The 15,842-nt window shown below is 48.1% G+C and overlaps 1 protein-coding gene across 5 annotated transcripts; it reads left to right on the top strand.

Moving 5' to 3' along the window:
- The first annotated feature begins 68 nt into the window (after positions 1-68).
- Mtg2 (mitochondrial ribosome associated GTPase 2) lies at positions 69-15,593 on the top strand. 5 transcript variants are annotated; one of them, XM_048441284.2, is made up of 8 exons: positions 69-157; positions 1,326-1,430; positions 8,590-8,794; positions 11,978-12,125; positions 12,922-13,037; positions 13,594-13,812; positions 14,106-14,244; positions 15,072-15,593. In XM_048441284.2, exons 3-8 carry the CDS (start codon positions 8,594-8,596, stop codon positions 15,464-15,466), a joined length of 1,218 nt encoding a protein of 405 aa, XP_048297241.1. In that variant the 5' UTR covers positions 69-157; positions 1,326-1,430; positions 8,590-8,593; the 3' UTR covers positions 15,467-15,593. The 5 variants fall into 5 exon arrangements, with proteins under 5 accessions (XP_048297241.1, XP_085553044.1, XP_085553041.1 ...); XM_085696918.1 differs by having other exon boundaries at positions 14,106-14,237; positions 15,072-15,327; XM_085696915.1 differs by having other exon boundaries at positions 91-125.
- Positions 15,594-15,842: the final 249 nt, after the last annotated feature.

Raw genomic sequence — 15,842 nt, 5'->3', positions numbered from 1 at the left:
CGCCCGCAGAGGGTTGGGGGCGGCGCCGCGCCTTTCGCGTTTGCGCGCAGGTGCATTGCGCAGCCGCTGCCGGAGCTCGACCCGGAAGCAGTTGCTCAGCCGGATGGCGTAGCTGCCCGGAGCCGGTGGGTGCGAGCGTGGAGTTTTTTATTCCCCGGTGTGTGTTCTGAGACTGAGGGCTGGCTGGGCGGCGAGGTCTGTGTTCACTGGCCAACGCTCTAGTGGGGATGACTGGTTCACCCCGAGCGCCACAACGCTGGTTTCTGGAGACGTGCCCTTCCCTTAGAGTGTGGTGGCGCATGCCGGGAAGCTGAGGCCGGAGGATTTCCAGGAGTTCGAGGCCAGGCTAGGCTGCATAGTGAGACCGTGAACAGAAAGCAATGGCAGAAACTGCCCCTCGCCCAGTCTTTTGGAAAGCGTTTATGGGTGCGTGCCTCGGGTCGAGACTCGCTTGTAAGATGCAGGCGCTGCAGTGTGCTGCCTCACTCCGGCAGTTGACTTATCCTGAATACCAGCCTCTGCTGCTTTGTGGGAGCATTTTTTTTTCTTTCTTTTTTAAAACCAGGTAAAGAAGGATTCTGCTCACTGAGGACCGATAGAGATGCATCTGTGCTGGTACTTGGCCAGAGTTTGTTCTACGCAGGAGCCTGAAGGACTAGACTAGGGAACAGTTGTTCCGGAGCTGTCAGGGGCTTCCCTGCTGGCGCAGGAACCCCTCCTGGCGACCTTGAGTGCTGGGGAAGGAGGCAGTTGTCCCTCCAGTCTGCTCTAATGAAAAGCCCCTCAAGAACCCTTAGTGCAAGCGCCAGACAGCAGCGTTGTTGGAAGGAACACATGGCTTTATTTTGTTTTTGAGACAAGCTCTCCCTATGTAACCCTGGCTGGCCCAGAACTCAAGAGATGCCTGTCTGGCTTCGAGTGCTGGGATTAAAAGCATATGCCACCACACACAGCAGGGACACTTTTTTTTCTCCTGTGACTGACATGTAATTAAGTGAAAAAGAAAATGTAATGTGCATTGTCAAGTGACAAAATAATCCAGTTTCTAAACATTTTCCACATGAAAAGCGAAGTAGATCACAAATATATGTAATGAAGCGTAACAGTGTGTAGCAGAAACAGTAATGCCCCCGTGGGATTTAATATCCTGTAATAAAATGGAAATGAAATGCTTAGAATTAAGTTAGTTAACTGTAAGTACTATGAACCAAGTTGAAGGATAAGTATTGGGTAAGCATATCCCATGCTTCAGGTGATTATCCTATGAAAGAACAACACAAGAAATGGAAATGTTTCTCAAGTGGTTCTCTCTTTCTCTAAAACAGGTTTTCACGTCTCTCTGGCTACCTGACTGCCCTTGGACTTGCTGTGCAATAAAGGATGACCTTGAATTTCTGATCTTCCTACTCTCCTGGGCACTGAGAACACGGGTAAGTGTTGGCTTGGCATAACTGGTTCATGTGACTCTAGGGATCATTCCCAGGGCTTTGTGCATGCTAGACCGGCAAGCATTCTACTAACGGAACGGAACTATATCCCCTTTCCCAGGATGCTTTTTTTTTCCTCAATGGAGATATTGTGACATGTCCCACTTACACAATAAATTCAATCAATACAGTGTAAAATCAGTACAGAAGATTCCTGGCAATACCTTTTGCAGACAGTAGCCAGGAACTCAGCATCCTGGATAGCAGCTGTGTGTGAAAACTGTCGGTCCATTCTCCTTGTTTGTGAAAGCCCTGCTGTATAGCCTTAAAGTATCTGGCTGTCGAGCTTCAGGCCCAGCAGAGGCTCTGTCAGAAGGGAAGAGAGCACACTCTTCTAGGCTCCCTCTGCAGTGTGCTCCAGGTAGACCCCGCCCACTAAGGCTGTCTATGATGGCAGTGTCCTGAGCTTTGTTGCCTGGTATAGCCCTGTGTGGCCTGTGGCACTGAAAGACTAGGTACTTACATTTTATTTACTCTTTTTTTTTCTTTTTTTAATGGCAGAGCGCTCTTTTTTTTTCGTGATATTTATTGAGCTCTACATTTTTCTCTGCTCCCTTCCCTGTCTCTCCCCTCCCCCCTCAGCCCTCCCCCAAGGTCCCCATGCCCCCAATTTACTCAGGAGATCTTTTCTTTTTATACTTTCTACTTCCCATGTAGATTATATCTATGTAAGTCTCTCTTAGTGTCCTCATTGTTGTCTAAGTTCTCTGGAATTGTGATTTGTAGGCTGGCTTTCTTTGCTTTATGTTTAAAAACCACCTATGAGTGAGTACATGTGATAATTGTCTTTTTGTGTCTGGGTTACCTCACTCAAAATAATGTTTTCTAGTTCCACCCATTTTCCTGCAAAATTCAAGCTGTCGTTATTTTTTTCTGCTGTGTAGTACTCCATTGTGTAAATGTACCACATTTTTTTTTAATCCATTCTTCGATCGAGGGGCATTTAGGTTGTTTCCAGGTTCTGGCTATGACAAACAAAGCTGCTATGAACATAGTTGAGCACATGTCCTTGTGGCACGATTGAGCATTCTTTGGATATGTACCTAAAAGTAATATTATTGGGTCTTGAGGAAGGTTGTTTCCTAATTTTCTGAGAAATCGCCACACTGATATCCAAAGGGGTTGTACAAGCTTGCATTCCAACCAGCAATGCAGAAGTGTTCCCTTTCCTCACAACCTCTCCAGCATAAGTTGTCATCAGTGTTTTTGATCTTGGCCACTCTTACAGGTGTAAGATGGAATCTCAGAGTTGTTTTGATTTGCATTTCTTTGATGACTAAGGATGTTGAACATTTCCTTAAGTGTCTTTCAGCCATTTTAGATTCCTCTGTTGAGAGTTCTTTGTTTAAGTCTGTACTCCGTTTTTTTATTGGCTTGTGTGGTCTTTTTGTGTCCAATTTCTTGAGTTCTTTGTATATTTTGGAGATCAGAGCGCTGTCTGATGTGGGGTTAGTGAAGATCTTTTTCCATTCTGTAGGCTGTCATTTTGTCTTGTTGACCATGTCCTTTGCTTTACAGAAGCTTTTCAGTTTCAGGAGGTCCCATTTATTAATTGTTTCTCTCAGTGTCTGTGCTACTGGGGTTATATTTAGGAAGTGGTCTCCTGTGCCAATGCGTTCAAGTGTACTTCCTACTTTCTCTTCTATAAGGTTCAGTGTGGCTGGCTTTATGTTGAAGTCTTTGATCCATTTGGACTTGATTATTTACCCTTTTTGTGAGTGTTCATGCTCATGCATGTGAGTGTGCCATTGTACACACATGTGCACCTGTGTGGGCAGGAGGACATCAGGTGTCCTGCTCTGTCACTCTCTGCCTTGTTCTCTTGAGACCGGATTTGTCACTGAATCTGGAGATGGCCAGGCAGCCCCTTGAATCATCCTATTCCAGGCTTCCTGTCATGCATGTACATGGCCACCCCAGCTTTTTAAACAAATCAATCCCAACTCAAGTTCTTATGCTTACACTGCAAGGATTCTTGTTCACTGAGTCATCTCCCCAGCCCCGTTTTATTTAATTTTAACTTTGCGAGTCCCAGGTGGCTAGTAGACACTGGATGAGACGGTGCAGAAATAGCATTAGGAACACAATGAGAGACTGAACAGCAATGGGAAGAAGATTGACTTTATTCCCTGGCGGGGCCCACATCACTCAGAGTCTACACACAAACTGAGAATTTGGAAAGGAGTGGGCTGTGGTGGCACACATTTGGTCTCAGCGCTTGGAGGCAAAGGCAAGCAGTTCTCCGTGAATTCCAGGCCAGCGAGGGCTATATGGTGAGACCTTGTCCCAAACCCAAACCGATACACCAAAGCAGGCCCGATTCCAGGTGGCTTTGCAGCTGCTCCTGACATTTGGGTTTGGCTCCGCCAGTGCTGGGATGGTGGACAGCCTGTGCCTTGCAGATTTAGCTGCTAGTGGCCAGCAGGTGCCCACAGCAGATTCAGGAATTTTGCTTTTCCCTTTAACCTATGTGTTCCTACTCCACCCTACCCCTCTCATCCACTACCTTAGGACCTCGGCAGGTTACATTCCTATTCTTTGCTTTCGTGTCTTCCTCTGTAAAATGGGGATAATAAAATAAATTGCTTTATAGAATTTTTAAGTAGACAGAATGAGTTAATCCCTGGAAACCACTGTTAAAAAAACAGAATTCTGCAAGTGGTACACTAGGGGCCTGGAGTATTTGGTTGCTGGTTGCTCGGTTTAGTTTGATTGGTGGATTGATTTTTAAAGCTGGGTCTCAGGTATCTCAGACTGACCTCACACTATGTAACTGAGATTAGACATGCACACCATCAGGCCTGGCTGTTTTATGTTTAGGTGGGGTCTTGCTCTGTCACCTGGAACCTTAGCTGGCCTCCAACCCCAGGAAGTCCTGCTTTCCTCAGGAGTCCCTCTTGAGCGCTAGGGATTGCAGGCATCAGCTACTACATCTGGCTTGTTTATTACTAAGTTTATCTCCAAGTGGACTGGAGAGGTGATTCCGTGGTTAGGAACATTTATTGCTCTTACAGAGGGCCCAGATTCAATTCCCAAAATACACAGTGGTTCACAGGAATCCAGAACTCCAGTTCCAGGAGATCCGAGCCCTCTTCTGAGCGCCTCAGGCACTCGGCGTTCATGTGGTGCACATACATACATGTGGACAAAACACTCATAAAATACCTTTTTAGAAATGTATTTTTAATTTACCTTCAAGTGCTTTTCATATGTATCACTGGGTAAAGGGGATTGCTTATTAGTATTATTAGTATTAATTGATTGGCTTTTTTGAGACAGGGTTTCTCTGTGTAGCCCTGACTGTCCTGGAACTCACTCTGTAAACCAGACTGGCCTCACACAGAGATCTGCCTGCCTCTGCCTCCCAAGTGCTGGGTTTAAAGGTGAGCACTACCACTTCCTGGGGTTAAAGGTGAGCACTACCACTTCCTGGGGTTAAAGGTGAGCACTACCACTTCCTGGGGTTAAAGGTGAGCACTACCACTTCCTGGGTTTAAAGGCGTGCACTACCACTTCCTGGGGTTAAAGGTGAGCACTACCACTTCCTGGGTTTAAAGGCGAGCACTACCACTTCCTGGCCAGTTTTGGTTTTTTTAAATTTTCACTTCTAATTCTTTGCTGCTGGCATATAAGAATACTTGGCATTCTAAATCAACCCTGCAGATGGTCTTGTAAGCTTTCCTGGGATTTTCTGTGCAGTCTTCTCTCCTGCACATTTTAACAGGTTTACATCTCCCTCTTTTTTTTTAAGATTTTTTTTAGTGTTTATATATATATGTCTGTCTATCTGTCTGTCTGTCTGTCTGTCTATCTGTGGATATGTACACCAAGAGCAAATTTCCTTGGAGCCCAGTACAAGGTGTTGGGGTCACAAATGGCCGCCTGACACGGGTGCTGGGAACTGAATATGGGTCCTGTGCAAGAGCGGGTGCACATTCTTAGTCACTGAGCCGTCCCTTGCCCCCACGGCATCCTCATAAGTGCCAGTTTGCAGGCGTGAGCATGGGCATCCCTGCCTCCCCCTAAGTCTCGGGTACCATTCATGCTTTCACACAAAGTGTGGCATGCTTAGGCCTGGCCTCTTGTCCCTCCTGTGCTAAGACATTGGTTTCCCTACTGGGTGGCATATGTATCATGGCACACCAGCTGGGACCCAGCAGCAGAGGTGGCCTTATGGTCTCACACCAGACCCTGCTGGTTACTGGCCTCTAATTTTACTTTCTGTGAAACCTGGGTTTTGGTTCTGGCTACACTGACCTCATAAAGTGGATTGGATAGTGATCTAGTATGTGTAAATTTGGGGTTATTTCTTGATAGCATTTACCAGGAATTTACCACCAAGTCTGAAATTTGGGACTCTTGTTTCCTGGAAAATGCAATTTCTCGAGGAGATGTAGGGCTGTTTGTTATTCTTTATTTGAATCTTTAAAGATATGTCCGTTTGGTTGCCAGGCAATGGTGGTGCACACCTTTAGTCTCAGTACTCAGGAGGCAGAAGCAGGTGGATCTCTGAGTCTGAGACCAGCTGGGTCTACAGTTCCAGGACAGTCAGGACTACACAGAGAAACCCTGTCTCAGAAAATAATAATAAGCCGGGCGGTGGTGGTGCATGCTTTTAATCCCATCACTCAGGAGGCAGAGGCAGGCGGATCTCTGTGAGTTCGAGGCCAGCCTGGTCTACAAGAGCTAGTTCCAGGACAGGCTCCAAAGCTACAGAGAAACCCTGTCTCAGAAAACAGTAATAAGAAATAATGTCCGTTGACACAAGCTATTGAGTGAGTCTTAGAGTCCCACATGTGAAGGATATTTGTCACCTCTCTGTAAATCTACTCATTCCAAAGTAATTTACTTAAAAAATAAAATACTTTCCTGGACAGGGCTTGTAGCTCAGTGGTAGAGCATTTTTCTTGAATGTGTGGGCCCCGGGTTCAATCCCTGGCATTGGTAGAAATTAAAACAAAAACAAAAAACTTTTCAGAGGACTCAGTGGTTAAAAGTATGTCTGTACACTTCCAGAAAACTAGGATTCCATTCCCGGGACATACCTGGCAGCTCACAGCTGTCTGTAACTCCAATTCTAGGGGATCCAAAATCCACTTCTCCATCCACAAGCACGAGATACACATGTAATACATGCATGTACTACACATGCATGTAGACAAGACACCCACATTTATTAAATATAGTAATAAATAAAAAAAAAACTTTTGACTTGGAGGCCAGCCTAGTTTACAGAGTGAATTCCAGGACAACCAGGGATACACAGAGAAACCCTGTATTGGGGGGAGGGGACTTTAATAGAAAGGTAAGAGGAGAAGAGTATCCCATAAGTGGCAGCCCAGCATGGGAGAGGAGGGAATGGGCCATGAGGTTAGGCTGGCTACTGGACACATAAAGAAAAGCCATAAGGAGAAAGGAAGTCACCAAGACAGAAAGCTTTTGGGCAATACTAGACTGCAGGAGTGGATATGTGTCTCAGTTGGAGTCTATAGCTGTGAAGAGACTCCATGACCATGGCAACTGTTATAAAGGAAAGCATTTAATTGATTGAGGCTGGTTTACAATTGAGGGGTTTAGTTCATTGTCCTCATGGTGGGAAACATGGTGGCATGCAGGCTGACATGGTCCGGAGAGGAGCTAAGAATTCTGCGTCCAGATCAGCAGGCAGCAGGAAGAGAGAGTGAGCCACAGTCCACCCCCAGTGACACTTTCTCCAACAAGGACACACCTTCCAATAGTGCCACTCCCTATAAGCCTATGGGGCCATTTTTATTGAAGCCACAACACTATGTGAACTTTTAGTGTGTGCAGGCAGACAGGTGTAGACCTGGCAAAAAGTGTAAGTGTGGAGTGTGAAGGAGAAGCCAGGGTGCCTGGACACTCCTAGCTGTATCCATCAAAGGGGACAAAACAGTGTCACACAACCTCTAGATGTGGGTCCCAGGGCTCCTGAAGGAGGCTGAGCCTCTGTGGACATGGAAAGGTGCTGAGACCCATAGCACAAGCCAAGAGGACCTGAAACTCCAGGATGAACTTCTGCTGGCCACACCAGAAACAGCTGGAATCTCAGACTACTGCCAATAGCTCGTGGATTGACCTAGGAAACGTGCCTGTATAAAATTAATAAACTGGTGGTGGATAAAGGAGCAGGAATCAGGGTGCCTCCCTAGGTCCCTGTGACGTAGTAAGACAGAGAGGCCCTTGAACTGGAGTGTCTCTCCCTGTGGCACCAGAGTATGGCCCATCGCGCTGTGTGTTCAGCAGCCCAGCCCTTCTGTAACCAAATGGTTTGTGGGTGTGCTATCATGGAAGCATGGCTTTACATCCCTAGCTGCTTTTCCTGGTGCAGGGTGTGGTGGGAGTTGGTCCTCACCCTGGAGCTGCAGGCGCCCACACCACCTCATTAGAGCAGAAGCCACTCAGGCTCGGTGGCTGTGGGTCAGATGCTCCCATCACTCTCATCTCTCAGGAAATTGAAAGGATGGGAGCTGTGTCCCCGGGGAGCAGAGGACCGAGACCACGAGATGCCATTCATTGTGTTCACAGGACAGAAGCACAGTGCACAGTGTGGGTTGGTCTGTCCTTGCCCAGCCTTTCCACTTTCAGAGGAGGAGGCTGAGTCAATGCTGTGTGACCTTCCCTAGGTCATCCCAGCAAAGTGGCAAAGTGACATCTGTCTGGGTGTGTGTTGCCATTGTCCAGTATTCTTGTGTTCCTGTTTAACAGTTTTAATCTGCCCAAGAGCACAGCACACTCTTCAATAACAGTTCAATAAATGGCCGTTTTTACTTTGGAGAAATTCGGACTTGAGGTTTAGATTCCCTTTTAATAATCTCAACAAGCAGGCACCTTCAATTCTCCAGGGAGATTCCCTCACCATTGTAAGAGATTCAATTATCTAAATCCTGTGTGCACAGATCCCGGCCTGAGTGCAGACAGGCTGATGGACTTTGGGGTCAGCAGCTCAGTCCATCACTTTTCTTGTTTTTCCTGACGCCATTCTGCCATGAGGATTCTACCACGTGCCAGGCTCTGCTCTAGCTCTTGTCAGAAGTTCATGTTTAACCCAAGTGTCTTACTGGAGCCTTCTGACTTTTGTTAGGGCCATGATACCTACCAGACTTGTCTTGGCGAGGTCCACCGCTGTGTCTGGTGTTTCAGAGTGGGCTGCATCGACATGGGCTTCCCTCAAGCCCAGCCAGCTCCATGCTCTGCAGGCATCATCTCGACTGCTCTCTTTGGGCATTAAAGACCACGCCAAGCACCGGGAGGCCCCTGGAAAGAAGCTGCTGTCAGAGAAAAAACTGGTGAGTCTCAGCCTAGGGAAGACACATTTGAGTTCTCTCTCTCCCATGTGTGTGTGTGTGTATGCATGCACACACATGCGCACACATCCCTGTGGAGGTCAGAGTAAAGGGTAGGATCCCTTGGAGTTAGAGGCAGTTGTGTACTACCTGGTGTGGGTGCCATGATCCAAATATGACTTCTCTGGAGAGCAGCAAGTATTCTTAACTTCTCAGCTGTCTCTCCAGCGCAGCCTTTGCATTCTTTATCCCCCCCCCCCCATGACTTGTCTTCATTGTGCTACTGAGGGTTGCATGGAGCTCTTGAAGGGGAGGCCTGTGTGCCAAACCCTTGCCAGCAACACAGCAGCCTAGGAGAAGTCAAGGCCAGGTGGAGTTAGGGCCTGATTTGATTGGTTGGTTTAAGGTATTAGGGATAGAAGCCAGGGCCTTTTGCATGCTAGGCAAGTAAATCCCTAAAACCTTATTTTAGTTTTTTGAGACTGGGACTCATGTCATTCAGGTACCCTTTAACTCCCTGTGGAGCTGAGGATGACCTTAAGCTCTCATCCTCCTGTCTCCATGTAGTGGCATTTCAGTTGTATTTTAATAAATAAAACAACCTGAAGACCCAAAAAGCAAGCAGCCAGCCACTGGCTCTCATCTCAACCTCAGTCCGAAATGGTGTTCCTACCTCCAGGAATCTCAGAATGAGACTTTGTCTGAGAGCTGTTTCCTCCCATTTTATAATCCTCTCTAGTTCTGGGATTAAAAGCATGCACTGCCCAGTTTCTGTGGTAAGTAATGTGGGATTAAAGGTTGTATCATTGCTGCTGGCTGTAAGGTTGTCCAGGGGAGCTGTTTTACTCTCAGATCTTCAGACAAGCTTTACTTATTAAAATATAATTGAAATGCCACTACACTCCCTCGTGGAGGATTCAGGCATGTGCCACCATGCCCAGGTCTCCTGAAAGTATTTTTACTTCATTTGAGTAACCTGGGGACTGGGTATATCTTTAGTTTAAGTTCTTTAAGACTTATAGTGAACAAGAAGTTGTTGGTTTGTATAATTATGTAGGTGCATGCGCGTATGCAGGTGCTGTGTATATGAAGGCCAGAAGACATCTCTGTGTCATCCTCAGAACACTATCTGCTTCCTTTGAGTCGGAGTCTCTGATGGGCCTGGAGCTCTCCAATCTTGCTGTAGCGACTGGCTGCCAGTGAGCTTCAGGGACAGACACATGCCACCACACCAGCGCTTAAATTGCCTTTTTTTTTTTTTTTTTTTTTTATTTTTGGTGTTTCAAGACAGGGTTTCTCTGTAGCTTTGGAGCCTGTCCTAGAACTAGCTTTTGTAGACCAGACTAGCCTCGAACTCACAGAAATCTGCCTGCCTCTGCCTCTCGAGTCCTGGGATTAAAGGTGTGCACCACCACCCCTGGCCACGCCAGCACTTTTATAAGGTTCTGGGGGAGCATGGGGATCACAACGCATGCCACCACACTGGTACTTTCATGTGGGCACTGGGGATCAAACCCAGGATGCTATGCTTGCGTGGAGGCTCTTTACTGACTCTCTCTCCCCAGCCCTTACAGAAAGTTTTTATTCTGTTTGCCAGAACCTTTGACTAAAGAAGTTACACATTAGGGCTCTCTCATTTCCTCCTAGTGGAGGGTCTCTAGGTGAGCAGCTGAGAAAAGCCATGCTTCTTAGGGAAAAGAACCTCTGCAGCCCGGCTGAGGGGCATAGCACCTAGGTTTCCAGGGTTCTCCCCTCCTGGCCGCTCGTGCTTGTTTTGAATCTTTCCTGGTGGTGCTCAGCCTGTGCTCTTTCCTGTGAGGTAGAGTCTTTGTTGGCACAGCACAAACTTGCATCGTTTCAAAGTTTCAAAGTAGCAGCTAATGTTTTTCCTCATGCTGCGGAGGGATCCTAGGATGTTTCTTTTTGGAGACTATTTATTTTTGTGGTGCAAAGCATCAAATCCAGGGCCTTAAATATGATGAGCAAATGCTGTACTGCTGAGCTCTGCCAGGCTGGGCGTCTTTTTTCCTTAAAAACAACCCAGTCCTGGGGACTGGTGCAATCAATGGCTCTGTCATCATTAAGAGCATTTATTATTCTTACAGAGGACTTGGGTTCAGTTTCCAGCACTCACAGAGTAGCTCACAACTACCTGTAATTCTAGTTCCCAGGGATCTGGCACAGGTGTTATACATACATGGTGCATATACATATAGTCAGGCACACACACATACACACATAAAATAAATAAATGTTTAAAAATCCAATGCTGGGAAAGGAGGAGGGGCTCCAGCTGAAGGATGAGCTGGTGTGGACCAATGTGTGTGAGTGTTTTGCCAACATGTATGTATGTGTGCCACAAACATACCTGCTGCTTACAAAAATCAGAAGAGGGCTTTTGGATGCCCTGGAATTGGAGTTACAGATGTTTGTGAGCCATGTGGGTGTTGGGAATTGGAACCAGTTTCTCTGCAACAGCAGCAAGTGCTCTTAACTGCTGCACCATCTCTCCAGCCCCGCTGGCTAGTTTTACTGTATCAAGAGCCTAAAGAGGGCCCTCCTGAGAAGGGTCTGTCTCCCTTCCTGCATTGCACACATCAGCCCTCAGGTGGTACCACTGGAGAGTCGTCTTTCCTCATAGCTAGAGCCTGGGCACTGTCCAAGAACTCCACCTCATTCCTTTCTCAGCAGCAGCATTTTCCACTGGTAAAGACAGAGCTGGTGTTTTAACAATGTAATTCTGTCTGAAAGAAGCTGGAAGGACACTTTGTTCAGGAAACATTTCCTAAACAAACTGTGCTCTCCAGGTTAGAATTTCTGAGTTCCCTTTTGAAGTGTGCATGCCATACCAGACACCCACTGTGTCGGCAGTGATTTGCGTCAGCCCACAGGTGCTGGTGACCTCTGGGAGCTGGGCCTCACCAGTGACTTTGGAGAGCTCCATGAGAGCCATGTTAGCATGGCTAACCTCTGATGCTGCTAGAGGGGCTTGTGTCAAGGGGGTACTAACGTGTATGGGTGTGTCTCCTGGAAAGGCCATGTTAACATGGCTAAGCTCTGATGCTGGTAGAGGGGCTTGTACCAAGGGGGTACTAACGTGTATGGGTGTTTTGCCTGCACATATGTGTGTCTCCTGGAAAGGTTTCAGGGTTGCTAACATCGCTGGGTGCCTTATATTCTCTGTAGAAAAGACATTTTGTGGATCACCGGAGAGTGCTGGTCCGTGGAGGAAACGGAGGCTCCGGCATAAGCTGTTTCCACAGTGAGCCCCGCAAGGAGTTCGGAGGCCCTGATGGCGGGGATGGCGGAAATGGTGGCCATATCATCCTGAGAGGCATGTGCCCTGGGCGCAGCTGGGGAGGAGACAACAAAATAGCCTCACATAGTAATTGGAGCATCCACTGTCTTATCTTGTCATGCTTTTGCATTCACACCTGATGTGTAGATATCATTTTTATGAATTATATGGCTGCTCATCACCAGTGTACTAAGGCAAGTGACTTTGGATGATAGTACATGTGACAGGGTCAGAAAGTACAGCAGAGGGCCTGGGTTCTACTGAGCGCATGCTTGGTGTGAATACTACGGGAGCTGGTGCAGGCATCTTTATAGCATAATGAAGTTAGCTGGTTTCTTTTATTATTCTCATTTTGTGTGTATGGGTGCTATGCCTAAGTGTATGTCTGTGTGTCTACACATATGTGCCCCACAGAGGCCATTGGATCTCCTGGAACTGGTATTATGACAGTTGTGAGCTGCCATTGGGTGCTGAGAATCAAACCTGGGTCCTCTGGAAGAGCAGCCAATATTCCTAATCTCTGGCCCATCCCTTTAGCCCCTTAGGTGACTTTTTTGTTTTTGTTTTTTTAATTGATGGTAGTCATATTTGCTTCATATGGTGATGCCTTCCTGTTGCAAGTTTCGGGTCAGCCAGGGCTAATAGGATGCATAATAAAATTCTGTCTAAAAAAGGTCATATTCTATTTTGGTTAGGATAATGGAGAGTGTGGGGAGCCAGCCATATGCCCAGACCAGGGGAGGGCAAGGGTAATAAGTGCGAGGCCGCTGTCCTCGGCGTGACACTGTGTTGGCTGTGTCTTAACACACAGAGGATTCTGTTCTCATTCTAGTTGACCGGCAGGTGAAGTCCTTGTCCTCAGTCTTGTCCCGGTACCAGGGTTTCAGTGGAGAAGATGGTGGCAGTAAAAACTGCTCTGGACGAGGTGGTGCCATCCTCTACATCCAGGTGAGCTGAGGAGGTGGAATGACCACTATTCCCTTGGGCCCTATCACTGAGTCAATGGGTGAGTACCAGCGCCTGGGTAGGAACAGAAGGCGTCCAGCAAGTGGACAGTGGTCTGTCGTAGGAGTCACACCCCACACAGACTCCTTTGCACTGGTGTGCCATGTTGCTTCTGACCCAAAAGAGGAAGCCAAGAACATACCCCCTTCCCAAGTCTGGATGAGGGTGGCATGCTCACACAGGGCTGGTTCCCTGGTGCTTGGTTAATTCTGATACTATAGAAACACTTCCAGGCGAGTGTTTGCTATTGTGACAGGGCCTCACTGTGTGGCCCAGGCTGCCCTTGAACTTGTAATCCTCCTGCCTCAGCCCCCGAGTGCTAGAGGCAAGTGTTGCTGTGACAGCTTATTTATGCAGTATGGAGCACAAGACTAGGCCCGTAAAATCTCCTCAGGGCCGGAACATTTCCTGTTGTAGTGACTGAGGAGAGTAGTTAGCAGTGTCCCACCCCTCCTCCTTCTGGCTGGTTACAGAACTTCATGATGATGATGCTTTTCAGGTTCCTGTGGGTACCTTGGTGAAAGAGGGAGGTGAGGTTGTGGCTGACCTGTCTCACCCAGGGGACGAGTACGTCGCTGCACTGGGGGGTGCAGGAGGAAAAGGAAATCGCTTTTTTCTGACCAATGACAACCGTGCCCCTGTAACTTGTACTCCTGGACAACCGGGTCAGGAGCGGGTCCTCTACCTGGAGCTCAAGACAGTGGCGCATGCTGGGATGGTAGGTCCTTGACTGCCACATTCTGAGGTGGGGGGTCCCTGCTGGTGGGGAGTGCTGCTACCCTTGAGAGGACAGCAGTTTTCATTCATCCCCTGTGTGTGCTGCTGACAAACAGGTGCCTGCACACTCCCCTTCCCAGCCCAGTCTCTATCTGTGCCAGCCATGTCCCTCCATGAGGTCACCCGTCCTCTGTCTGTGCCAGCCATGTCCCTCCATGAGGTCACCAGTCCTCTATCTGTGCCAGCCATGTCCCTCCATGAGGTCACATAGCACTTTTACTTTTTCTCTTCTAGGTTGGCTTCCCCAATGCTGGGAAATCGTCTCTCCTTCGAGCCATTTCAAATGCAAAGCCTGCTGTGGCTTCCTACCCGTTCACCACCTTGAATCCTCATGTGGGGATCGTTCACTATGAAGGCCACCAACAGGTAGCAGGTAGATCCTCCAAAACCCTGCCAGAGGATGGGTTTAAAAGGCCCAGTGATTCAGGAGAGCAATTATGTAACCCCTGAATTTAGCTTCCCACTTAAAATGAGACATTGTTTTCCCTGATTGAAACAATTTTAATGAGTCTGTTCTCTGTCAAAATCAGCCCCTCCCCTCCCAGCCAGGAAATCTGATCTCTGTAGTTGGGAATTGTAGTCTGGTGTCTGGAGCCTGAGGAGAGGGCTGCTTCTTGCCTTGCTCGTTTTCTTCTGTGGAACTGGGCGGCATCAGTCATGCAGACAGCATGTGGTTTAAAAAGCCTTTCCTGTACCATTTTAAGAGGAAAACTTTTTTCCAGAAGATAATGTACCCATTAAAAATAGCAAGCCTGCTGGTGAGGTTGTTTGTACAGCGCTTTCTATCTGCAAAGTGCACGGTAGTGATTTGTGTCCATAATCAAATTAGCCGTAGAATGGAGGGAGCCATCTCCATTTTTGAACCATGTTTGAAGCCTGGGAGACAGGAATGTGTAAATCTTGCTCTTTAGATTGATCCACTGTGCCTGTCACCCAGATATTCCAGAGCATGTTGCAGACCCAAGGGCTGAGGGCCTTGATGTCGCTTGGCCTGCTGAGTCACCTGGGAGAGGATGAATGACTTCAGTTTCAGGTGTCCTTGAAAGGACAGTTGTAGAACGTGAGATCGGGGCCAGAAGGGGTCTCCCTGAGAGGAGCCTCCCGACCCCAAGGCTCGGGAGTGGGGTAGAGAAGCCCCACAAGTGGCATAGAGAAGCCAAACATGACCTTGGACCTGACTCTCAGCTCTTTCCTCTGCAGTGGCAGACATCCCGGGCATCATCCGAGGCGCACACCAGAACAAGGGCTTGGGGCTCAGCTTCCTCAGGCATATTGAGCGATGTCGCTTCTTCCTGTTTGTGGTAGATCTTTCCTTACCTGAGCCATGGACTCAGGTTGATGATTTAAAATATGAACTCGAGAAGTACGAAGAAGGCCTTTCTGAGAGGTCCCATGTGATCGTCGCAAATAAGATTGATATCCCGCAGGCCAGAGCCCACCTGCCCCAGCTCCAGGCCCACCTCGGGCAGGAGGTCATCGCCTTGTCAGCGCTGACTGGAGAGAACCTAGAGCAGCTGCTTCTACACCTCAAGGCACTGCACGATGCCCACATGGAGGCTGAGTTGGAGCAGGGCCGCCAACCTCTCAGGTGGTAGTGGGCCCAGGGCTGCATGCCCCTGGGCCAGCATGGGGCAGGAGTGGCCAGCAGTCACAAGAAGCAAACGCAAGCGTGTTATAAAATGTGGGCAGCTTTTAGCACCTGAGAGAAAGTACTTGCAAATATTTGAGTGTGTCAATGTCTTTGTTTTCCCACCAATTTCGGGCATACTCCTAAACTGCCCCTACCCTCTGGCCTAGGGTATAGAGTATTCTGTGCCACCTGGTACCTGGATGACTCCCCAGTGCTTGGTGTGCCTGTCACCCTTGCTGCCTGCTTTGCTCAGGTTGACTCATTTGTGCTAATTAGCACCTCATTAGTAGGAGGACAGTGCTGCTGGCTGAAGGTAGCAAACACTGCTGCCAGGCGGCCTG

Source organism: Myodes glareolus, chromosome 10 (genome assembly GCF_982192425.1).
Source record: "Myodes glareolus chromosome 10, mMyoGla1.1, whole genome shotgun sequence".
In the NCBI taxonomy this organism is placed as follows: domain Eukaryota; kingdom Metazoa; phylum Chordata; class Mammalia; order Rodentia; family Cricetidae; genus Myodes; species Myodes glareolus.
This window is presented reverse-complemented; position numbering and strand designations above follow the sequence as displayed.